Source organism: Leptonychotes weddellii, chromosome 2 (assembly GCF_054177405.1).
Source record: "Leptonychotes weddellii isolate Sample4059 chromosome 2, ASM5417740v2, whole genome shotgun sequence".
Classification (NCBI taxonomy): domain Eukaryota; kingdom Metazoa; phylum Chordata; class Mammalia; order Carnivora; family Phocidae; genus Leptonychotes; species Leptonychotes weddellii.
Window position 1 is genome coordinate 22,866,543 of NC_138370.1, and position 25,884 is coordinate 22,892,426.

A 25,884-nucleotide genomic window follows, 5' to 3' on the forward strand; every position below is an offset into this window, starting at 1 on the left:
GGAGAGGAGGGGGGAGGGCAGGGCAGGGAGCAGGGCAGGTGGAAGCGCTCTGGGGCAGAGAGTCAGCTTGGCTTCATGGAGGATGAAAGTGTGATCGGAGAAAGAGGAAGAGGAACACGACAATAAGGAAGAGAGAAGTAGGCAGGGGCTGGATCTAGCCCAGAAGTAGTCGATGGAAAGGAGTTTAGGAGTTTGGATTTTATAAAGAATGGGAAGTAAAATAACTGGATTGGTTTTTAAAGGATGATTTTGGCTGCAGGAGAATGGCTTGGATGGGGGGTGGAGGGCAGGGATGGGGGTGTGACTTTAGAGGTCAAGGGTGGAGGGAGCTGACTACCCAGGAGAGATCGCGGCTGAGCTTACATTGGAGAGGTGGCAAAGTCTTGCCGGTGAATTATATACACGGTGGTGAGGAAAGCCTAGGATGCCTATTGAGTTTCTAGCATGAGCATCTAGGTGAATGGTGGATCCCTTTACTGAGATGGAGATCAAAGCACCAACTGAGGGTGTAAATCAAAAGCTCTCTTCTATACGTTTTAGGTTTGATACAACTTTGAGGCATCCAAGTGGAGATGCCAAGTAGGCAATGGAATAACCAGATGTGAAGTTCGGTAAGGAGGACAGAACTAGAGATATTAACCTGAGAAAGCCAGCAGGTAGGAAGGTATTTAACTTATGGGAATGCTGAGATCGCCCAGGAAGAGATGAGCTCACCCTGAACAGAAAAGGGCGCAGGGGCCTGGCAGGAATCTTAAGGAGCAGAGACCGGAAAGCAGACTGAAAAAGAACGGTGGGGTATGATGAGATGAACATGACGTGTGTTGGATTGGACTAAGCGGCTGTTTTAAATCCGAGTCTATCCATCCGCGGGCTGCCTTAACCATCAGCCAGTGGCCACGTACGGCTGCCTCGCACCAGCCGCCTCAGCCAGGGGGAGGAGAAACCACTAGCCCCGGCAGGCCCCGCCCCCTCCCGATCCTGCCAGGCGCTCCAATCGCTTGTAGAGATCATCGCTGGACCCAGGCGGTTGTGTCGATCTCCGCTCCAATTGGAGACAGGGTCCAAACCATGGCGGAGAAGGCTCAAAAGAGGTGAGTCCGTTGTTTGAGAAAAGCCTATTTCTACACTCCACAGGAGTGGAAAATCTGCTGTTGGGCGCCAGTGGTAGGGACTAAGATGGTGTCTCATCCCCGGTGCTCGGCCGGGCTGGTTCTTAAAGCCCGGACCTGGCGGCCCTGAGGGAGAGGGCAACGAAGTGGATCTGAGGGAGGATTGGGAAGGGATGTGGAATCGGTGCCAGGAAGGTTTTTGTTCTTAGATCCCGCCGCCCTCCTCCGCAACGCGCCGGCGCAGGAAGTGTCTCCGGCGGCGTTGCGCGGGGAGCTTGGCGTCGCCCACTGCCCCGGGACACGGAGGGACACCCCCGCTCCCCTAAATCCTGCTGCGTTTGGTGCTGCTGGCCACTGTCGGCGGCTTGTAGCAGTATCCTCCGCCGGGCGTTCCGAGACACCCGCGGAAGTGCTGGCCACACCCCAGTCCCCTCCTGCCCATCGTGGGCGGTGTGCGTTTGGGCAAACGCGTCACTGTCGCTCGTCTAAAGGGGGCCTGCGCCTGGACCAGAACTGTGTGAGACGGTCCGCTCGGCGTGGATAAGCTCCTTTGCAAGCATGTGAGGACAGCGATGGTGGCGGCTTGTCCAGCAGTCTTCACTGCTGGAAACTGGTGGTGGAAAGGAACGGCTTGGGTGGGAGAAGTGCTTATGGTAACCATTTCCGAAAGCAGCAGCGTTGAGCACCCTCTACTGACTCTTCTTTGAACAGGAAAACCGACAAACCTTGGTTCTGTTGTAATAAATTAAAATTTAGGGTTTTCTTCTATTGAGGCAGGTAACTGTAATCTTTTTTCATAAGCTGCAGAGGATCAGATCTACTATGAAAATTGTGTGCAGTATATAGTAGTGTACGGTGGAGATGATATTGTTGCCTTGTTATTTTAGTAGGTGCTCGGCTAAGCCTTTTCCTCCCAGCCGTCTGAGCCACCCCCCCGCCCCGCAGCCCCACGGAGATGTTTGGACCGCGTTTAGTTGGTCTAGTCGTGAATTTAATTATTTTATGCCTCAGGGAGAAGTAGGCTGATCGGGACACAAACTCTACCTGGGTCCTCTCCCTTAGACATAAGACTGGACAGAGGGACACTTGGGAATCGCTCCTCTCCTCACTTGTCTAGGACAACTTAAATGTTAGATAATGCTCTTTTCCTAAAAAATCATAGTGAGAGGGAAGCTGAGGAAATTGAAACCCCAAATAAGGTCTAAAACAAGAGGTATTTTATAAAACCTAACTTATTTGACCAGGGCCTAATAAAATTGCTTTATTTTAACACGCACACCCACTCTAAATGGAAACCATCAGAGGAATAGCATTTACAAATGGTGATGCGTTCAAGGACAGCATCATTCAGCTCTCACAGGAAAAATACCCAACATGTCAGGATGTTCCCAGGAAACTTTCAGCTAACAGAAAAGAAATGATTGGTGTTCGGATAATGATGCCCCAGGGACGAACTGCTTCAGGAAATTTCTAGTCTCTGGGCTTCAGTTTCCTCATCCTATAAGATGAGAGGGTTGGGCCATTTCTGCTTTCTGTTCCGTGGTACTAAAGTTTTTCATGTACTGGGTAGAAAGATTGTATTTTTTCTGTGACTTCAGCAGAGTTAGACACATAACCCAGATGCATCATTTCTAGAATTTCACTAACTTGTGCCTTGTAGAAAGTCACTGTATATCAAAATGATGGAAACAGATGTAGCTGTGTCTGATCTCACAAATATTTCTTGAAGACAGACTCAGGGATTAATAGTTTTTGTTTGGTATATATTCTTTTTACTTAGAGCTTTAAAAATACTTGGTGGTAGGAAGGTTTGTTCACTGAAATTTGTAGGAGAAAAAAATTGTGTATGTCTCCTTTTTTTAGTTTTCCTTATCAGTAGGGAAGTTAGTGTGATTTAAGAAAAATATTTTTGGTGTTACTTTGCACTTGTATTAGGGAATATTTAGGGAGATTCTGGAATGTGAATGATGGAGGGACATGTTAAAGAGTTTGTACCCTGGTGGCGCCTGGGTGGCTCAGTCGTTAAGCATCTGCCTTGGGCTCAGGTCATGATCCCAGGGTCCTGGGATCGAGCTCCGCATCGGGCTCCCTGCTCCGCGGGAAGCCTGGTTCTCCCTCTCCCACTCCCCCTGCTTGTGTTCCCTCTCTGGCTGTGTCTCTCTCTGTCAAATAAATAAATAAAATCTTAAAAAAAAAAAAAGAGTTTGTACCCTGCTGACTCTCAGAGCTTTATTTCTGGTCTAGAACTCTCATGAGCTCTGTGTTTTCACTTTCTTATTGGGTCTTTCTCTTGAATTTTCTGTGGACCGTCAACCTAGGTTAATCTAAAATTTAACAAAATAACCTCATTTTTTTTCATTTCCTTACTTTTCTATGTACTGATGATTTTCAAATCTAGCAGATATACCAAATATCTAGTAATCATCACATAATCTGTCTTCTTTTTTTCTTGGAGATCTTCCCCTTGAAACCCTCTATCATCTTTGCTCTCTGCGGCTGATACATGGCTGTTGCCCTGATAATTTCCCTCTGTCCTCACACACTGGGGCCTCTGTTTCTAGAATCTATCTTGTCTGTTGGCTTTCTTTTATTTAGCTTAGTACATCTTTCAGCATCTTCCTAATAAAGAGTACTTAAGAGGTAATTTTTTTTTTTTAAGTTCTTGTAAGTATGAAAATGTCTTTATTCTCCTTCCATACTTGATTGCTAGTTTGGCTGGATAGGTAGCTCTAGTTTGAACATAGTTTTTGCTTAGCATTCTGTATGTATGGTGTTCTGGTCTTGTAGCCTCCAGTATTGCTGTTGAGGACTCTGATGCCATTCTGATGATTTTAATCCCTCTGGGTGACTTTGTTTTTGTTTTTGGTTTTGGTTTTGGTTTTTTTGTTCTGAACACTATAAGGATCTTTAGCATGGCATTCAGAAATTTTAAGATGATGTTACTTGGCATGGGTCCTTTGCATTTGCATCCTTTTAGAGTTGAAGATTAATACCCTTTAGTAGTGGGAAGTTTTCTTGTATTATTCTTTAATAGTTTTTACCACAAATTCTTTTCTCCTTTTGAGATTTTCTTTTTTAATTTTTTTTCTAATTTTTTTCCCTTAGAGAGAGAGAGAGAGCACAGTGGGAGGGGCAGAGGCAAAGAGAGAGAAGAGCAGACTCCCTGCTGAGCTGGAGCCCAATGCAATGCAGGGCTCTATCCCAGGACCCGTGAAATCATGACCTAAGCTGACCCAAGAGTTGGACGCTCAACCGACGGCACCACCCAGGCGCCCCTTGAGATTTCTTTTATTTGGATTCTCTAATTTTCTCATTTTTTTCTGTCCTATTTTCTTTTCTTTTTTCCATTTTGTTCTACTTTCTGGAAGAGCTCTTTTTTTTAACCTCACTCCTAGTGATTTCAATTTTTGGTCGTTTTTAATCTCTAGGAGCTCTTTCTTAGACTTTGTTCCTTTTTCATAGACTTTTGTTTTATGCAGTAGTGTCTCTTATTTCTCTGAATTATAAGGGTTTTTTTTTTTTACGTTTTCTTTTACTACCTGAATTGTCTGTTTTTCCTCAAACTATTTTTTCCTCTTTGTTTTGCTTTTTTCCTTTTTAGTTGGAGGCTTTCCTGATTTATCTGATAATCTCTGGCTCTCGGTCCATTATTAAGAATGAAAACTAAAGAACTGGAAAGGGAGTTGGTGGGCTAAACTAAACAACACAGGGAAAGGGGAGCTGGTGGACTCACTGTTGCTCTATCATCATTACCTACCTCTGGGCCTCATGTCTCGAGTGCAGTGCCCACAGGGAGGAGCAAACTTTTTCTATAAAAAGGTAGTTTTATCTTGCTTTTTATTGTTAGGGAGTATATAGTATTCCAGTAAGTTGATGATTATATTTTATTTCATTACTCCTCCTCCCTAGTTTCATTATTCTAAATAACATGGCCAATTTGTGCATATATATTCCTCCTATTGAATTCTTGATGATAGAACTCCAGAATAGATTTCTAAGGTCAAACATGGTGACTGTGTTGATGATTGCTGATGCATATTGGTACAGTATTTTCCAAGAAGTGCCCTGATATTGTCAACAAAAGTGTCCCAGTGTCTTAAATTATAGGTGCATCATCATTTGATAGCCATCATAAATAGAAAAACAAAAACACCTCATTACCCTGAACAAACTAATACAAGAAATGGACCAGAATATGATCATACTGACTATTCCAAGTATTCATATTTATTTCATAACACAACCTTTTATTTCTTATTTACATTGACTTGTATCATGTTTCTGCTAGTACAGTATCAAGCATCATGGATGTAATATGACACAGAACAGTTATAGACAATGGTCTGGAGATACTATAACATTGTGAATATGGCATAATAGGGTTATATTTGTGATAGCTGGTTATTTATTTGAAGATTGGAAGTAATGAAAAGTGATACTAATGAATAATAATTTTTTTTTTAATTTTATTTATTTGACAGAGACACAGCGAGAGAGGGAACACAAGCAGGGGGAGTGGGAGAGGGAGAAGCAGGCTTCCCGCTGAGCAGGGACCCCGATGTGGGGCTCGATCCCAGGACCCTGGGACCATGACCTGAGCTGAAGGCAGATGCTTAACGACTGAGCCACCCAGGCACTCCATGAATAATAATTTTATCCTTGGTAAAAGAGGATTGTTGTTGAAGCAGTGGGAACAATGATTTAAAGAACAAAACATTGGTCTTGGGGCACCTGGGTGGCACAGTGGGTTAAGCATCGGACTTTTGGTTTTGGTTCAGGTCGTGATCCCAGGGTTGTGAGATCAAGCCCAACATCGGGCTCAAGGGCGGAGTCGGCTTGAGATTCTCTCTCCCTCTGTCCCTCCCACTGGTGCTCTCTCTCTCTCAAACAAATAAATCTTTTAAAAAAAAACTGGTCTTAAAGGGAAACTAAGAAGTCTAAAATTAATTAAATGATACTTAAGAGTTACAAGAAAGTATTTTTAGGTAAAATGAAGTGGGGGAGGGCATATAGGGATCCTGATTTGAGGGAGACTTTTTAAGGAAATAGGGATAAAGTTTCATCCCAATTATGGAAATGAATCCAGGACCCCCTTAGCACCTGGTATAAAGAAAATTTTATCACTCTCTTTTTTGTTTTGTTTTATTTATTTATATATTGAATAGGCAGTGCATTTGTAGGATTCAAAATGCAAACAGTTAAAAAATGGGCATGTAGTGAAAAAGTTTCCGTTTACCATTGTGTCCCTGCTATCCAGTTCCTGTCTCTGAAGGTGATGTATATTATTAGTACCTTGTCTGTTCCTCTAGAGATAGTTTGGAAATATTCAAGCAAATACAAATATTCAGCAGTTACGCACTAGTGCAGCTGTGTTGGTTTCATCATTTGTAAATGATGCTCAAAAGTTAGAGAAATTTAATGTGCTAATCACTTAAAATATTTTGTTAGAATGGCAAGCATGTCCTATTTAAGTTTGCGTTACATATAATGAAAATTTGCATTCATCAAGGAGGACAAATACAAAAACATGAACCTGTCTCACAGTAAAACATTTGGAAAAAAAGAAAACCTGGCAATACAATTTTTTTTAACCAAAGAAATATCCAAAAAAAGACGTGAAAAACAAATAGAAAGTACCATTAACATTTTTATACTATCTACTATATGTTAAAAATAAGCAAGTAGGGCGCCTGGGTGGCTCAGTTGGTTAAGCGACTGCCTTCGGCTCAGGTCATGATCCTGGAGTCCCTGGATCGAGTCCCGCATCAGGCTCCCTGCTCGGCAGGGAGTCTGCTTCTCCCTCTGACCCTCCCCCCCTCTCATGTGCTCTCTCTCATTCTCTCTCTCTCAAATAAATAAATAAAATCTTTAAAAAAAAATAAAAAAAAAACAAAAAAAAGTATTTTCATACATGAATATTTGTAGAACTTAAAAATAATAGTGATACGAATGAATCATTACACTCTGCATTTATGGTTCTTACTGGTTGAAAACATATTTGCTAAAATAAGAAAGCAAGTCTTTAGAAAATTAATAGACCAAAGCATGAACATTTTGGTCAAGAAGGTTTCAACTGTTTTACATACCAGGTTTTAATAATTTATTTAAAATGCATCATTCGTTTCTTAGAAAGATAGTTTGATGATCTTACAGACCCAGAACATATTAAGGATATTAAACATCGTATTGAAAGTCTTAGCCAGGGCAATAAGACAAGAAAAAGAAATAATATGCATACAGATTGGAAAAGAAGAAATAAAACTGTCCCTATTCACAGACTACAGAATTCTTTATGTGAGAAATCCCAGAGAATCTATGTGAACTGAGTGGGTTTAGCAAGATTTTAAGAAACAAAGTCAATATGCAAAATTATTCTATTTCTTCCTTTTTTTTTTTTTTTAAGTAGGCTCCACACCCAGCATGGAGCCCAGTGGGGGGTTTGAACTCACGATCCTGAAATCAAGAGCTGAGACAGGAGTCCAACGCTTAACTGACTGAGCCACTCAGGCAACTCCCAGAATTATTGTATTTCTATATACTTGCAGTGAACAACTAGAAATCAAAATTTTGAAAAATCCAAATAGGATTATAAAGTCAAAATTGCTAAAATGGTATTGCTGCTATTTTATAGAAGCTGAGTACACATTTAACACCATCAATAATATCATTACTACTAAGGAAAATTCTTTACTTAATAAGAACAAGTTACCAAATGATTATCAGTTTACGGGGGAAATCGTTTGGTATAGTTCTGCATGTCAGCTCATGGCCCAGCTAAGGTAGCATTTAGCTCGATTCAGCTGTGTCAAACAGGACATTACAGAATATCAAAAAGCATCAGTAAATTATTTGGAAGTTAGTAATTTTGGGACAGTTTGCACTCCAACTTAATTCACTTGATAAGCAGTTTTATAACATATATAGTTAGAGAATAAATAGGAATCTTTGTAAATTTTGTATCTCTACATTGATTTCTATATTAGTATTACCTTGCTGGTTGTTAAATATTTTGAATGTACATTCTTTTTTTCCTTTTCACAAAAATAACAGTGTGTTATATACCATCCATTTTCTGGCTTTGACTTTTTTTTACTTAATATAACTTGGAAATTGTTCCAGATCTTTACATAAAGGATTATTCTTTCTTTTTTATGACTGTGTATTAGACTGTGTTGTACCATAGTTTATTAACCAGTCCCTTACTATTGGATAGTTAGGTTGTATTCAGCTTTATCCTATTTGGAGACAATGCTGGTGTTAAAAGAATCCGAAGCCTCTTTTATCAAGCATTTTATTTCTATTATTTTTTAAAAGATTGATTTATTGGGTTTACTGGGTGGTTCCGTTGGTTAAGCGGCTGCCTTCAGCTCGGGTCATGATCCCAGGGTACTGCTCAGCAGAGAGCCTGCTTCTTCCTCTCCCTCTGCCTGCCGCTCTGCCTGCTTGTGGTCTCTATCTCTCTGTCAGATAAATAAACAAAATCCTTAAAAAAAATTTTTATTTATTTATTTTAGAGAGAGAGAGTACGCGCAGGGGATGGGGACAGAGGGAGAGAGAATTTCAAGCAGACTCCCCACTGAGCACAGAGCCTGACACGGGGCTCAATCCCGTGACCCTGAGATCATGGCCTGAGCAGAAACCAAGAGTCAGTCGGTTAAGCCACTGACTCACCGAGGCACTCCCTCAAGCATTTTAATAAGGTATCGTTATTGATTTTAGCCTGATGGATAGTATGCCTCCTGAGAATTTTATAATATATTAAATACCTTATTCTCTTACAGTTTTTTTAATCCATTTTTTAAACCATTTTCTCACTGCAGTGTCAAGTTAGCTTCTATAACAATATTTTTAAAACGTACCCATAGTGAATATTACCTTTTCCTTTCTACAGTGTGAAGATTGCTCCTGGAGCAGTTGTGTGTGTAGAAAGTGAAATCCGGGGTGATGTAACCATAGGTAAGAAAACAGTTTATTAGTGTTGTTTCTCAAAAATTGATGTAATTTAATTTATTTCAGTGCTTTACAGTTAATTAGGTTTTATATATTTATGTTTCACTGATGTCCTAATTTTATTGACCAAATAATTTGTTTTTCCTATAAGTGTTTTTTGTTTTTTTTTTTAAGTTTTATTTAATTATTTGACAGAGACAGTGAGAGAGGGAACACAAGCAGGGGGAGTGGGAGAGGGAGAAGCAGGCTTCCCGCAGAGCAGGGAGCCCGATGCGGGGCTCGATCCCAGGACCCCGGGATTATGACCTGGGCTGAAGGCAGACGCTTAACGACTGAGCCACCCAGGCGCCCCTGATGGGCACTTTTTTAAGATTTTATTTTTAAGTAATCTCTACACCCAACACGCGGCTCAAACTCAAAACCCTGAGATCGAGTCGCATGCTCCACCCACTGAGCCAGCCAGGCCCCTTGATGGACTCTATATTGAAACTTCTATCTGATAAAATAATGAGGCAATATAATAAAGTCATTCATTTGTTTGAGAAACATCAGTTGTGTACCTACTGTGTGCCGGCACTATGCTGGCTCTAGGGACACAGCAGTGAACACAGCAGACAAAGGTACTGCCTTCATGGGGCTTATGCACTACTGTTAACAATGTGGACCGTGGACTCTGAGAGACCTGGGTTAGCATCCTTGCTCTTTACCTGCTGATTATACTCTTTACCTCGATTATACTACTTAACCTCAACAACCTTCATTTTCCGCATCCGTGGGTAACTGTGTGTATCAGAATTAGGTTCAGCTGCATAGAGTGGTGGCTTAAACGATGCAAAGGTTTATTCTTTTATAGAAATAAGTATAGAGGTAGGCAATTCAGGGCTAGTTAGTTGATTGTCCAGGACCTCCAGCCTTGTAGGCCAGAATGAGATAGCTAAAGCACCAAGAGTGATCTTGGATAAGAAAGGGAAGAAGTGGAGACAAAGGGTGTACCTCCTAGTTGAGTCAGCTTCCTTTAAATAGTCTTCCTGAAAGTTCCACACAATCTCTCTTTGTATGTGTGATGCCTTGGATTTAGTGTCATGGACACATCTAACTGCCGGGAAGGCTGGGAGATCATAGTCTGAACTGGGCGCTTGGCTTCCCTTAGCCCAATAGGGTTCTGTTACCAGGGAAAAGGGAAGCATGAATATCTAGTGGCAATTAGCAGTTTTTGTGACATGCAAAATAGGAGTGCCCACCTCATAGCTTTTTGAAGGATTCGATAAGAGACTATTTGTGAAAGTCACTGCCCAAATCCTAACACTAGCTAATCGCACGTTTAATCTTAATATTGTGTAGCCTTGCTAGAGGTGAGATCCAACACTGAAATCAAATGAACAGTTTAACAGGTGGCACCTTGCTTATGTGGACATGATTAAGTTCTCCCAAACTTACATTTTAGCCACTTGTTTTTTTACATATGTTTTCACTGCATATCATGCCCTTGGAGCTTTACTAACATGAGTCCATCCTTACTAGCAGCTGCACTTTACCAGAGTAGAGCTTTCAGAGAGAAAATATGCCCTGTTCCCTTATACTAACAGTATCTTTAATAGGAAAAAAAATTGTGAATTTTACTAAGTCTAAGCCTCCAACCAATTTAGGCATCATGTCTTAGAGAACAAGTAAAGATTGTGCCGGTATTATGGAACATCATTAGGAATTTGCCAGGTTGGTTTATTTAATTACTTTAAATAGACAGAATTTCAAAGTTTAGAAGATGACCCAGTTTCTGTTCAGTGCTGTTAACTCTTTAATTCCTAAACTGCTTACAAACTTTTTATGAGGAGAAATCATGATGGCCACATGTTTATCAAAGTGCTGTTCTGCATTATTTTTAATCTGATATTTTTATGGTTTTCATCATGATTTGAGGAATAATCCTCTCATTAGCTCACAAGGTATTCTACAATTAGAAGGAAAGTAAGACTAAAATAATGTAGCTAATTACACAAATTTTCCCTTTCATTTCTACTTCTTCCCCATTCTAAACTAAGTATATTATCTCTACTATGTAACAGATACATAGTATAGATACCTCTGCTGGCGTGAACATACAAAGGTGTGTATACATGTTTGTGTGTATGTGTATTTCTGATTTGGAAAAAACTCCTGTCACTTGTAGAAGCTTTTGTAGAATAGCAGGAAAGGCTTTCTCCTATGAAAAGGAAAGGTGGACCACTGGCCGCTAGCATAGGATTGGGGCATGAAGGTATCAGGAGTCAGCGCTCACTTTTCCTGTTTCTCCTGCTGTCTCTCACTACTTTGTGTTCCTCTCCTTTCTCCCCCCCTCTTTTATTATCAATTTTTTAAATAAATTTAAGAACAGCTCTATCTTGTCTCCTCCCCCGAGAGCAATTAAAACCAACTAAAAGGGGGCGTGGCCTCTGTCAGCTGCTGAGGGGCCCCGGGGGTGCTGGGGGCAGAGGCAGAGTCGAGGTGAAGGGCATGAAGGGTGTCGGGGGGGTCTGGAAGTGGGCGGGGGGATGGCTGGCCTGGGGTGGGCCCTGTGATGTCTCCTCTTCCCCATCAGGGTCTGTGTCGTCAGACTCCTCCTCCTGCTCCCAGTCCGTCCCTGACAGCTTCTTGTCCTGGCTTTTGCTTCCAGTCCCACCATTCTTCCGGCCCCTGCGGGTACCCTTGTCCCTGTCATGTGGTTGTCTTCCCCGTCTCGCTGCATGTCAGGCACAGAGGCCACCAGGTCCTTCAAAAGGTCAAACTGCTGCTCCAGCTCAGCGCACTGCTTCAGGTGGAATGTGGTCATGGTCTCGGCGTTTCGGGACTGGGTCACCTGGCAAGCCTTCTTCAACAGCGACTCGGAACAGCTCAAGCGCCCGCGAGATGATGACAGGCACTGCCGCCGCCTTCCCAATTTCTTCGTCAGTTTCCATGATCTTGATCTGCGCCGGCGGGAACCGCGCGTTATATGTTTTCTTCTTGCTCAGCATCTCAGGGCCTCTCTCGCCAGGCGGGGCCCAGCGCCGCCGCCCGCAGCTTCCTGGCCCCCCCACCCCGCCCCGGGCCTGCTCGCCGCCGCCTGCCGCGGTTCCTCCGGGCTCCTCTCCTTTCTTTATTCTTATTAACAACCTACCTTCCCTAAATGTTGCAATTATGTAAGGAAATACAGTGTTTAAATCTACTTTCCATATAAGTTTTTCCTCTAGCTGATAGCACATGGCTCTGTCGTTAAAATGTAAAATGACAGTTCAACACAGATTTTCAATGATAGTTTATAGCATAAGAAGTGGTCATAATTTTTTAACTAGTGATTTGAACCTTATCATAGAATGGATCCAAGTTAATATTTGTTATGCTTATTTTTGACCCAGTTTTTTTAAAAAAGAAAATTTGCTGAAATACTTTACAGAAACATCTCAATTTTTTAAATTAAGGAAAAGATTCAGAAGTGATATAGTTACCCACTGTTTGATCTTTTACAAGTCTTCATTTTCATTATGGGTTTCTTATCTTTTTGTTTTTTTTGTTTTGTGTGTGTTTCTTGTCTTTAATTATATATGTAAGTATGGAAACTTTCCAGAATTGGTATTTAGATAGCCATTTCTATCATTGTTATATTTGGTATAAGAGATCTCTAATCAGGGGCACCTGCGTAGCTCAGGGTTAAATGTCTGACTCCTGACTTCGCATCTGGTCATGATCTCAGGGATGGGAGACCAAGTCCCACCTCAGGCTCCGTGCTGGGCGCCCTGGGCGTGGAGACTGCTTAAGATGCTCTCTCCCTCTCCATGTGTTCCCCCTCCAAATATCTATAAATATAAAATCTTTTGACTGCTATTAATTCATATTTCTGATGTAATACATCAGATTAAAAAGCTCCAAGGAGATATGAAGTTAAATCAACTGGGAGAGTAGAGAAAAGTCATTTAATTAAAACTCACTCTCTCCACCATGTTTTGTTTTGTTTGTTTTTCCAATGTATGGCTTTTATTGGGGTTTTTTTTGTTTGTTTTTGCTTAACTTAGCAGAATAAAGTCTTTTTCTCTAATGCTATGGATAGGGAGATTTGAACGATTAATAAGCTCTATTTTCTGGGTTAAGTAGTAATAAACTTAAGTGTAGTTGAATTAATGGATTTTTCAGAGGATGTTATGCATAACTTTCCGTCCCCTAGTTGGTTATACTCCTACCAAATTATTCCATTCTGAAATATTTCGGAAGGAAGGTAATTTTTTCCTTCTCTATGTTTCAGTGGTGTAGTAGAACTTTAAACCTGATCTTCTATTCTCCTAGAAAATCAGGTATTTGGTTTATCAGAGAAACTAGTCTGAAGCTTTGAAGTATTGTCCTTAAGCAGAAACTCTATGACTTGAGGCTCTGCTGGAGCCTTGACCCCTTTCATTAGAGGCTGCTAGGAAACAGACCTTGGGAAAAATAACAGCTCTCTTGTTAATTACAATGTGGGTAAACAAGGTTTCATAGTATCAAGCCTGTTTGTAATTAGGCTGCCTTGATTCCTGGGCCATGTATTATTTGCTTAAATCTTGCTTTGAAAGCTGAAAAACATTTCAGAAAGTTACTTCTAAGCAAGTTCTGTAGTTCCATTATAGAGTGAAAGTCAGTCTCCTTGTCTTAGGACAGGGCTTGGTTGGGACATTGCAGTAGGAAGGCAGAACTCCACACAGTGGTAAAACTTTGAGATGGAAGCCCTTTGTCCCACTTATTCTGTCTTTCTCTCCATTAGAGTTTTTAATACAGATCAAAAGCTTCCCTTTACCGTGGAAATCTTTTTCAATAAGGCAGAATGGTGGCTTTGACTTGAAATTCATCAAATATAAAGCAGTTCTTACAGGTACTTCAGCTTACAGGTAAAAAGAATTGTTTTAATTTTCAAAGGAAAAAGCTTATGGCTTTTTGAACTATTTATTGACATATGAAAATGGCACAAAGATTGCTTTCTGTGGCAAAGATAGACAGGAAAAATGTCCTTTACCAAATGAGGGGAATGGAAATTTGATGCAAGGAATGCCTTTCTGGCTGTGTTGCACCAAGCCCAGCCAACCATTTAGAAAAATAATTCATCAGCCGGTAAGGCAACTCCAACTCTAGACACATTTATCCAAACAAGGAGATAAGCCAAATAGGGTTTCAGCACATTTGGTAAGAAAATATACAAACTACCCTGCCAGCGAGAGCTCCAAGAAAGTTCACAACAACCTTTAAAAAAAATCTTTCCATGGTGACAGATTTTTATTTTTAAAGCATTTTAACCTCAATACCCTTAAACTTGCTTTGAAATCAGACCCATTCTAGGTAAAAGTGTTTCTCGCATGTAGAAGAGTGTGGAGCAGTCTTTGCCCACATTTTAGTCCACTGCGGCCGCCCGGGACTTGGAATAGCACTTGGACTCCTGGGCTCTCTGGTGCCAACCTCCAGCACAAAACTGTGCAGAGACGAAGCCCACACTGTGGACCGCACACCTGCATCGGAACATCCCTTTAGCAAGCTCTCCAAACCAAAATCTTAGCACTCATATGCTGAAGTACATGTGTACTAACCTCTCTAGTCTCTGCTCCAAAAGACCTGACAGTTTATGATCACCCATGACTTTTGTTGTTACTTCACAATTCAAAGTTGATTCTCTCACCTTTTAAGTTCTTTCCGCCCGGAAACACGAGGACTTGTAGTTTGGCAGTGCTGCCAGCAGGGGGAGGTGCTGTCTTAAGTGCAGGTCTCACCTAGGCTGGTGATCCTGCTTTTTATCTCTGGGCCCTCAGATTTCTAACCAGGAGTTTTCCAGTTTATCTTCTAGCTAGCTTATTAGTAATGATAAAAATGATAATAACAACAATAAAATGCCTGGTTAAAATAGCTTAGGCATTATATTTAAAAATTGTGTAAGACATGGGGACTTGAGTTCATTTTTTTTAATTTGTGTTTGTATAATTAACATGTATTATATCATTTTGAAAAATGGAAATATCAGTTGTTTTCAAAGCTACACTTTAGAGAAACTTTTAAAGAAAGACAGGTTTCAGTGATAACCTTTTCATACTAGTCCATTCTTAGGTAGCTTCTTGTAAGTCTGCTTGTTGTCAAAAGCTACCGCTTGAGGAACAGCAGAATATCTAGTGCCCCTGGCTTCTTATCTAGCAGTAGCAGCAGATCTGCTTTCTATCACAGCATGATGATCTCTTCCCCGTCTAAGATTCTAATGCTAGCATGGAAAATACTTTTTAAATTTCTTTTACTATTTTACAGTAATATGTAAATTTCTCCCCTCTGGTTAAAAGGAGTTATCACCCTAATAACCTGAGTAGAGGAGTAAAGTGGACTCTTTTTTTCTGTTTCTCAGATCAGAAGGAGTTTTTTGCTTATTATGATAGTTACACAAATAGCTTTTGGTGTCAGATAGTGATGAACCTCCCATTTTTAACAGCTGTGGGCCAGACCCTGTAATCTCCCTTTGAGACGTTATTTCATATAATCCACACTTCAACACAATGAAGTAGGTTGCTCTAGGTCTCATCTTTTTATAGATGAGAGAACAGGCATTTGAGAGATGAAGCATTTAGCCTTTACGTGGTAGAGGCCGGAGTCCGGGCTTTCTAGACAAGGGGTGGGGTGCTGGCAGGGCTATAATTACAGAGAACCTAAAATTGAATGATTTGTCCCTTTTATCATAGAACATTTATTTTCAAGATTTTATTTGAGAAAGCGCGCGTGCAGAGCAAAAGTGAGCACGAGCCGGGGGAGGGGCAGAGGGAGAGGACGAAGCAGGCTCACAGTGGAGCAGAGAGCCCAATGCGGGACTCCATCCCAGAACCCTGGGTTCATGACCTGAGCCAAAGGCACACGCTTAACCGACTGAGCCACCCAGGTGCTCTGTCATAGAACATTTTAAAGTAAAATGCAAATCTGGTATTGTGCAAACGACAGACTTAAATTGGTTCACATAGCTGGAAGACCTATAAGAAATTTCTCATTTCAGAGGCATCCAGTGTTTGTTTCAGCATTATTTAGCACCTCTCCCCCAAAAGTGATAACATCTAAATGCCCATTATTAAGGGCTTGGTTACATAAATTATGGTATGTTAATATGATATGAAATACTATTCAGCCATTGAAAAGAATAGCTAACTAAATGTACTTCTATGGAAAAATCACCATGACTTTTCAGGTGAATAAAGCAGATTGTAGAATAATAAGTACTATTCCTTGATTAAAAAAAAAAAAAAACAACTATGTGCCTATAATCCATATTTTTCCACCTTCAAATTCTATTCTTTAACTTTGAGATGAATATTTTATATACAGTGACATTTACAGGTCTTAAGTATACAGTAGAACTTAAGTCTGGAATAATATATCCCAAACTAGTTACCTCTAGGGAATAGGATTAGCATAAAGAGAGGATCTTTCACTTTTTGCTTTGTTTGGATTTTTATAATGGGCACATAATACTTTTATAAATGTGAGTATTTTTTTAACAAAGAAAAAAAAGTTATACATGTTCACTTGAGAACCTTACCAGAGATCCGAGAGATCCCATCTTCTATTCTGAATAGAAGTTGCCAGAGAAATTTTAATTTGGCAGCTGAGGATTTGGGGAGCCAGAGGTGACAGAAATAACAAAGCCTCTCTCATGTTGTTTCTTTATCAGACCGTGCGGTCCTTTGACTGTGCATCCTGTCTTGGGCCCCACCCTCCTTATCAGTCCCCAGCTCTTCATTGTTAGGGGAAAAATAAAGCTGCACGGAGGTTCCTTCCAATTCTCTAGGCACCAGGAACACCTCCTTATTTATTTTAATACATTTGTGTATGAGTATGTTAAGTATTTCCAGTTTTCAAGATAAACAAAACAAAGAAGATCGGCGAGCTCAAAAGGGCAAAAGTAGCCTGTATTCCTTTATGTTTCCCTGTGACGTATAGCACTAATCTTGCCTGTCACAGGCAGATAATGATTGTTGAGTAAGTTAATTTACACGAATACTGAATGACATGGACAGTGGCATCTTCCTGACTGCCTCCCCACCTTCTGGCAACACTTTTGCCCACCCTCTCTTACTTTCAGAGTGGTTACCTCACGTCATCTTATTTACCAATAAAAATAGCCTTGGCCTTGGGGGTGGGTGGGGCTGGTGCTGCAGGGAGGGGTGCATTTTCTCATGAGTGGTTTCATAATCACCAAAATGCTAGCTAGGCCTTCCAGGAAATTAGGAACCAGGGGAAGGAATGTGTTAGCGCTCCAGAATCGGGTCCCTGTTTGAGCAGTGTACTGCCTCCTTCACCCTGATGGTGAAATGGATGTGCTAAGACCCCTTCCTGCTCCCTTCAGTTTGAGATGGGAGACATTGCCTCAGTCGGCCTGTTTCAGAGCCTTAGGACTCCAGTAACCACCTTTGTCTCCTTCCACTGCCTCCCTGTAACCTTTTTCTGGTTAAAATCGTATCTTAGGTCAGACACAACAGAAGCTCCGCCTCCTTCCAGTGGTTAGGCTTGTTGTAGGGATGGTGACAAAGTAACAAAGGCAAGGTTAGTTTACATATTTCCTATCTCCCTTTCCACCCATATTTCCTCTTAGCCACTTAATAAAAAGACTAACTCTGTAGTTCCCTAGCATAAGAAAGCGTTATGTGGTTCACCAGCATGAGAAAGCACCAGCGTTGTAAGCAAAGAGAGCCTCACTTTTATGAGGGAAAGCAAAGCATGGAAGGGAATTAATTTTTATTGCCAACAATGTGCCAGAATACCGTGTCTACAAACATAATCTCATCTAATCCTTACAATGACTCTGCGAGACTGGTATTCTCACCACCCCCATTTCACCGCTGAGATAACAGAGGCTTCCAAATAGCGGGTGAGCCAGGGCTGTCTGGCCCCAGAGCCTGGGCTGTCTCCACTCACCTTGGCTTGAGATTTGGCACAAACCAGTATTGATAATAGCTGAGGAGATAGCGTTTGTAAAGTGCCTAGTGTGGGGCTTGCCTGCTTTAGAAAATGTGCCTCCCAATGGCCTTGACCCCCCTCGATCGTCTTCTCCCCTCCTGTCGGACGCGTAGCCTCCACCAGTAATTCCGTTTCATCATATTTTTAACAGGACCTAGGACGGTGATCCACCCCAAAGCGAGGATTATTGCTGAAGCCGGGCCGATAGTGATTGGTGAAGGTAACCTCATAGAAGAACAGGCGCTTATCATAAATGCGTGAGTACAACTCTTAGAGATACTCTGAACTAAGGACCACAGGTTATGTTTTTGTTAATTTCAGCTATCTATAGGAACCTTTTACGACAGACATCTGGAAAGCCCACTATTTTAGAACTAGAGAAACATTAAGGATTTTTTCAACACAAGTAATTAGTAAATGAAACGAGACCAGATGGGTGAAGAGACTTGTCCAAGGTGAGAGAACTCGTCGGTGGCTGGCTAGAATCCCTCTGGGTCTGATAACCTTCCCCTTACGTGTCACTCTCTCTTCTGTGCCTTAAGCAGACATTTCCTGATTCCAGCGACTAAGTGCTGTGCTGACCACCCTGAAGAGAGTCTTTTGATTGGATTTCTCAGTTCTGGCTGAAATGTTATTACTCATGCCCAGACACATGAATTTAACTCTGATGTATATTTTCATGCTTTGTGGGGGTAGCACCCAGAATTATATTTGAAAATTTGGGGGGTTCTAGAGGCAATTTTTAACTTTGAAGATTAAAGAAATAATAAAATATTAAACATGTATATGGTCTTAGTGAACTAGACTGTAATACCAATGAAATTTTCGTAAGCATTTGTAAAGCTTTCTAGATAAAATTTTGGCAGGAAATTCAAGCTTATACCTAATTTATAGCAACAATGTATGGAATTTGTAAGAAAGACCTTGGGAAAATATTTAACTGTGATAAAGAGGTTGATTTGTCTTAACGCTTACTTAGAATTTGGGAGTTTCTTACTATATTAAACAGTTTCTTTTTAAAATCTATTTTGGCACCTTTAGTGTAAGTCAGTTGACAACAGCTATATTCTGTAGTAACTCAACTGTCAGAGATAAAGCTCCATTTAAAAAATGGCTTCCTCTTAGACCACAAACATTTTATGTTCCAAATATTTCAAACTACCTAACAGCATAAAATAATTATTTGATGTGAATATCTGTTTGCATTTCACAATCTCGAATGATTATTAAGAATGGAAAATTTTCAAGCCAGGCCTGATTTTGATTCTAATTTAACAAGCTAAAAAACGATAGCCAGCAACATTTTTACCTTGTCCTGGAAAAGGCCCTCTGGCCTTTGAGCTTTAATAATAAGCAAAGGAAAGCTGATCTATGACTTCTTTAGGCATCTGCCTTGGGCTTCTTTACATTTCAATAGTTCTTTTTCAACTCAGAATCAATTCTTCAGCACAGAGGATAAATAATTCACTTGGATTAAGAAAGTACTTTTGTGGGCGCCTGGGTGGCTCAGTCGGTTAAGCGTCTGCCTTCGGCTCAGGTCGTGATCCCTGGGTCCTGGGATCGAGCCCCGCGTCGGGCTCCCTGCTCAGCGGGAAGCCTGCTTCTCCCTCTCCCACTCCCCCTGCTTGTGTTCCCTCTCTCGCTGTGTCTCTCTCTGTCAAATAAATAAATAATATCTTTAAAAAAAAAAAAAAAGAAAGTACTTTTGTAGTTACATATTTTAAGCTTGATGAAAGTAAAATTGAAAGAATGAACCCGAATTCTAAAACAAGAGAATTGCTTATTGCATTATTGACTTGGATAATTTGTCTCTTCTTTTTATAGTCACCCTGATAATATCACCCCTGATGCTGAAGATCCAGAACCGAAACCTATGATCATTGGCACCAATAATGTGTTTGAAGTTGGCTGTTGTATCCTTTACAATAATTTAAGTAAACTCTTCTTCCCAGCTGTCTTTAGTATTCAAATCTATTCCATAGAAATGGTCATGTTTTAGCTATCAAATATATCAAATATATTATAAGCATGCGTTCACGCACACACATACATATCTTTAGGTACCATCTTGCTCCTGTTGCATAACTTGTTGACAGGTAGCAATGACTGAGTGGCAGTAGACATAGAAACAGGAATCCTGGCTTCCATCCTGATTTAGGAACCACAGCTCTGTCCATTTGGTTCCTGTATAGTTTAGGTTAACAGAATGTTGTCTGTTGCAAAGAAATGGTGGATAGGGATGGAAATACTTCATTCTTTGTATTTTTTCCCCCGGAGTGCTACCATTTCTTGTGCTTGATTTTTGTACTCTAAAAAGATAGTAAAATGCTTTCATGGTGTCAGCAAAACATTATTTTTTGATAGGAAAACTTGGACGAAAAAAATCTAAATGTTTAACAATAGCAAAGTATTTAAATAAATTAAGCTATATGCACAAAATGGACTATTAAGGCCATTAAGCAGTCATTTTAAACTATGTTTTTAAAGATTTTAATGTTATGGAATAATGCTTGCTTGCAAAGTTAATTGAACCAAATAAAGTGAGCTGTGAAAGTTTATACAGTTTGATTTTATACAGTTTGATTCCCAGTTATATAAAAGGAATTATATGTATTTATATAAAGATATATCAGACTGTTAACAGTGTTAGCTTTAAGTGATTTGGTGATAAGTAACTTTAATTTTCTTAAGACAATCATGAAAATATGTTACTCATAGAATTGGGGTAAAAGATGCTCATTTCTTTAAAAACTATAGAAGGCATTTATGTCTGCTTACAGATACTTGTATTTAAAGATGAAAACTTTACTTTCAGGCTGCCCTGAGCAAGCCGTTCTGGCCAGACTGGGGCTGCGTGGCCCTTCCCATGCCTTTGTCCTCTGCCCCAGGCAGGATAAGGATATAGTGAATTAGGGACACCTGGGTGGCTCAGTGGGTTAAGCATCTGCCTTCAGCTCAGGTCATGATCCCAGGGTCCTGGGATTGAGTCCTGCATCAGTCCTTGCCCAGCGGGGGCTTGCCTCTCCCCCTGCCTGCCGCTCCCCCTGCTTGTGCTCATTTTCTCTCTCTGACAAATAAATAAACTCTTTTTAAAAAAAAAGGATATAGTGAATTAGTGGAGGGAAAAAAAGATGAACACATTTACAATATTTACTTAACTCTGGCTTACAGATTCCCAAGCCATGAAAATGGGAGATAATAATGTTATTGAATCAAAAGGTAAGCTATGTTTGGAAATTTTATTGTGAAAAGTGATTACCTCCTTTACCTCCTTTCTCTTTATTGTGTCCTAGAGAACAACCTAAGTAGAAACTATGGCAAAGTGGAAGGAAGGTATGCTTGAAAGTGGACTAAAATAGTTATGAGACTAACTCTTTGCCTATGTTTAATACATTGAATTAAAAATTCAGCCGTTGGTCTGCCTGGGTAGCTCAGTTGGTTAAGCATCCAACTCTTGATTTTGATCTCAGGGTTGTGAAATTGAGCCTCATGTCAGGCTCCAGGCTGGGCGTGGAGCCTGCTTAAGATTCTCTTTCTCTTTCTCCCTCTGCCCCTCCCTCCCTCTCTTAAAAAAAAAAAAAATTCAGCTGTGTACATTTAAATCAGGATTGAATTAAACCATAATGTTCAGATGAAAGATTTGAAAAAGATTTCTGCTAAATACTAATGTCAATGATAATTTAGTTGATTAATATAATTGCAGAATTAAAGGAAAAAAATAATTTTCTGTAGCAGTTTGCTTTAATTGCAGGACTCCTTTACCCTAGCCAGTCAGGAACAAATGGAAGCTACTTATAAATGGAGGTAGGCAGGAGGTCTTGTAAAGTCACCACCGCTATTGGAAAGCAGCTCCAAGAGCTTGTCCCACTACAGTCCAGAAAGAACCTGAACAATGAGACATCTTTAGAATAATGATTTATCTTTGATGGTCCTGACTGGTGTGAAAGAAAATGTTTCTTTTTTTTTTAATTAATAAAAGTAGACTTTTTGTTAATCTACTTAATGGTTTTTATTTTAATTTGGATTACCAATTATTATCATTGTTATTTTCTATTTATTATATACTTACTATGTGTCAAACCTTTGCTCAGCACTTTACATTTAATATCTCACTTATTCCTTACAACAAACTGTAAGTAGGTCAGTCTTTCCATCTTATAGATAAACTTGCTCAAAGAATTTACAGTGACTTGCCCAAGGTCACACAACTAGTGAGCAAAGCTCTGTTTTAATCCATTTAGTACTAGCCAGGCGCCTGCCTGCTTTACAAACTCTGAACTGAAATATTTCCTTAATTTTCTTAAGGCTAGTTTGCAATTTAATACTTCAGTCATTTTAGAAAAATATTAACGTTCTACTCATTTGTCTTAAATTGCAGTTCTTTCTGTGTTTTTACTGCAGCATATGTGGGCAGAAATGTAATATTGACAAGTGGTTGCATCATTGGGGCTTGCTGCAACCTGAATACGTTTGAAGTCATCCCTGAGAATACAGTGATCTATGGTGCAGATTGCCTTCGTCGGGTGCAGACTGAGCGACCACAGGTACTAGACCCTGTCTTTAAAAAGAGTTCTTTCTAAAAGAAACAAAGACTTAAATACAGAGAACAAACTGGTGGTTGCCACAGGGAAGGTGGGTGGAGGGGATGTATGAAATAGATAAAGAGGATTAAGAGCTACAAACTTCCAGTTATTATAAAATAAATAAGTCACAGAGATGAAAAGTACAGCGCAGGGAATGTAGTCAGTAATATTGTAATAATAATGTTGCATGGTTGCTGATGGTGACTACATTTATCCTGGTGAGCACGGGGAGTAATGTTTAGAATTGTTGAGTCACTATGATGTACACTTGAAACTAATATAACACTGTATGTTAATTATATTTCCAAAAAAAAAAGTTCTTTCTAGGGCTGCTGATTTTCCCCAAAATACCGCATAATTGTTTTAATGGGGCAGCAGTCTGCTATTTAAAAAGCAAATGATTAAAATAAAACATCAAAGAAACATTCCTAAAGCTAGAATTTATTTGCAATGAAATCATTCAGTCTTTTTTTTTTTTTAAAGATTTTATTTATTTATTTAACAGAGCGAGAGAGAGGCAGTGAGAGAGGGAACACAAACAGGGGGAGTGGGAGAAGGAGAAGCAGGCTTCCCGCCAAGCAGGGAGCCCGATGCGGGGCTTGATCCCAGGACCCTGGAACCATGACCTGAGCCGAAGGCAGAAGCTTAACCAACTGAGCCACCCAGGCGCCCCAAATTATTCAGTCTTTTAAGTTATTATCAAAAATACAAAGATGACAATGACAAATTGATAGTGAGAAAAAAGAAAATCCAGAGATGTTATTCCTGGTCTTAAGTGTTTTCACTGAAGATGCATCACCAAACTTTATAAACTGTTGATTCACTCTTAAAATCCTCCAGGGTAAGGAATGACCCTACCAAATTTATATTGGACAGCCAACTTGGATCCATCTATTAGTTTGCCAACATAGACGACTTGAAAGTAAACACAGTTTTGTGAATATGCAAATGTGTTTGGATATTTTCCTGGCTTATGAGAAATTATCTTTTCTTCCTCCTAAGAACCAAGAATAATGAAGAACATGTATTTAGACTTTCATTTAGGAGATAAATAGGGCATTTGGGGCTTTCTTTGGACAGAAGACATTCTGATTGAGGTTTTGAGCCTCATTGCTTGGCCCACAATATAGTGCTTTGGTTACCCAGCCTCTTTCCCCTCCCCCAGAAGAAAATATTTGTCAAGACATTTATCACTTTGCATCTGATTCTTAGCCATACTTTATCAGAAATTAAAACTCCAGTTCTCTTTGGGGTATTCTGTTTCTCTAACATTTGGCTTTTACTACTGTTATAAGCAAGTATGACTTCCATAGACTAAAAAGGCAATAAGAACAAATCAGTTTTTCTTTTCACTGTCATTCTGCATAACAGCAAAACTGATTGAAGAGGGAGAAACGAATTGGGTTGAGGGAGATTAGAATTAAGTAAGTAAGAATATCTGAAGTTTAACACCTACTGTTTTCCACATTTCAGTGATCACAGTGATCACGTAGAGGTCCTTATTAAAAGAAGGATTCCCCAGACTTATTGAATCACAGTGTCTAGGGCAAGGGCCTAAAACTCCGTGTTTGTCATGAATGCCCCTTGTGAGTTTCACAGTGAGGGAAGTCTGGGCAAAGCTGATGCGGGAAGAGTGAAGAGCCGATGAGGACTGCAGCTGCGTGCTGTGTAGGTCCTGTGGGAATCCGCGTGCTCCAGGTTTCTACTTAACGTTGTTGTCTGTGATTAGAACTGTTTAATTTTTTGGAGGCCAGGGTAAAGTCTACAAAAGCAGGGTTGAAAACTGAGTCGTGTATATTTTGTCTATGTAAAATCTTTTGGCTTTTCTTATTACCATACTTAACATACATTCATTGTAAATTAAACAAACAAACAAACAGGTAAGCAAAAATAAGCCAGTGAAAATCACCTATATTTCCCTGGCCTGGTGGTAATTATTTCTGCCTGCTACTCTTAACTTTGCCTTCTGCTTGTCAGTCCTTAATTATCTTATCTTTTTAGCCCCAGACGCTACAGCTGGATTTCCTGATGAAAATCTTGCCAAACTACCACCACCTAAAGAAGACTATGAAAGGAAGCTCAACTCCAGTTAAGAACTAAGAACAATGTATGACATCAAGATAATAGTTTGTCTTTGACCACTGTCTTTTGAAAGGGCCACAGTGTTCCTGCAGTCTTAGCAGTTCCCAGAATAATACATGCTGACTTTATTTTGTAAAATTGAGTCAGAGAGGAAGGTAATGGATTTTCACTGTAACTGTCCTCTATAATTTATATAAAATGCATTATTTTCCTATATCCTTGCTCCTTTTCTGAGAATTTACATGTTGGTTTATTTTTCTTTTGTCATATAAAATGTTGGCCATGGAATTTAGTTGTATAAAAGATTCCCCATGATAAGAAAGGACATATTGTTATGTATTTATATTCTAGCATATATTGTACTAAATAAAAATGCTAATGACAGGACTTCAGTGAACATACGTTAGTCGATTTTTCTACTTGTGTTAACTTTCCCAAAATAGATCTTTTCATTTTTATTGCATACTAGCTATATTAAAGCTAATGTGTTTATCTTCTCCTTTTGTGGCTTTGGAGCTGTTTAAAATTTCAGGTGAAATTTCAGCAGCTGTTGAATTAATTTGACTTAATTTTGTTTCCAAGAAAAAAATTGTATTTTCATTTTAGTAAAACAAATAATTAGGGAAAAATGTATTCAGTAGCATACGAAATCAGTAAGAATGATCTCTGATGAAAGTGACAAGTAAATGACCATTGAATGGTCCTGGGTTTCTGAAGGCAATAAAACTAAAAGAGATTTTGATATATTTATAAATGTTTGAAATGATTTGGCATACTACATCATATATCAACATGACTGTTGATGTTGTTATAATTTATCTAATTACATAATGGCAACATTAAGGATTTTGTTGTCGTCTAAGTTTTAATAATTCAAGTGCATACATTTGATGGAACAGACTTCAAATTTTGAATCAATAGCTGTTGATTCATACTAAGACATTAAATACTAAGATATTTTTTCTTAAAATTAAATACTTACATAGTAAAAACAGTTTTTGAAGTTCTGAAACTGACACCTACAAATTAGCCTTTGTTCTAAATTTGAATGATTCAGTTTTGGTGAGAACACTCATGACTCAGGTACTACCACATACAGTGGGTTGTAAAGAGGATAACATCACATAAATGCCCTATTTTTGATAACTGCTGTTTATTCATTTTTCCGTCCCTGGTGATCTTAACTTCAGATTTTGTTGATCATGGAAATT

The 25,884-nt window shown here is 39.7% G+C and overlaps 1 protein-coding gene and 1 pseudogene across 1 annotated transcript; one reads left to right on the forward strand and one right to left on the reverse strand.

The window, feature by feature from the left end:
* The first annotated feature begins 958 nt into the window (after window positions 1–958).
* Window positions 959–25,417, forward strand: DCTN6 (dynactin subunit 6). The gene is made up of 7 exons (XM_081808619.1): window positions 959–1,091; window positions 9,001–9,065; window positions 18,160–18,265; window positions 19,833–19,921; window positions 21,180–21,227; window positions 22,410–22,552; window positions 24,593–25,417. Exons 1-7 carry the CDS (start codon window positions 1,069–1,071, stop codon window positions 24,689–24,691), a joined length of 573 nt encoding a protein of 190 aa, XP_081664745.1. The 5' UTR covers window positions 959–1,068; the 3' UTR covers window positions 24,692–25,417.
* LOC102734112 (dr1-associated corepressor pseudogene) lies at window positions 11,492–12,061 on the reverse strand (annotated as a pseudogene).
* Window positions 25,418–25,884: the final 467 nt, after the last annotated feature.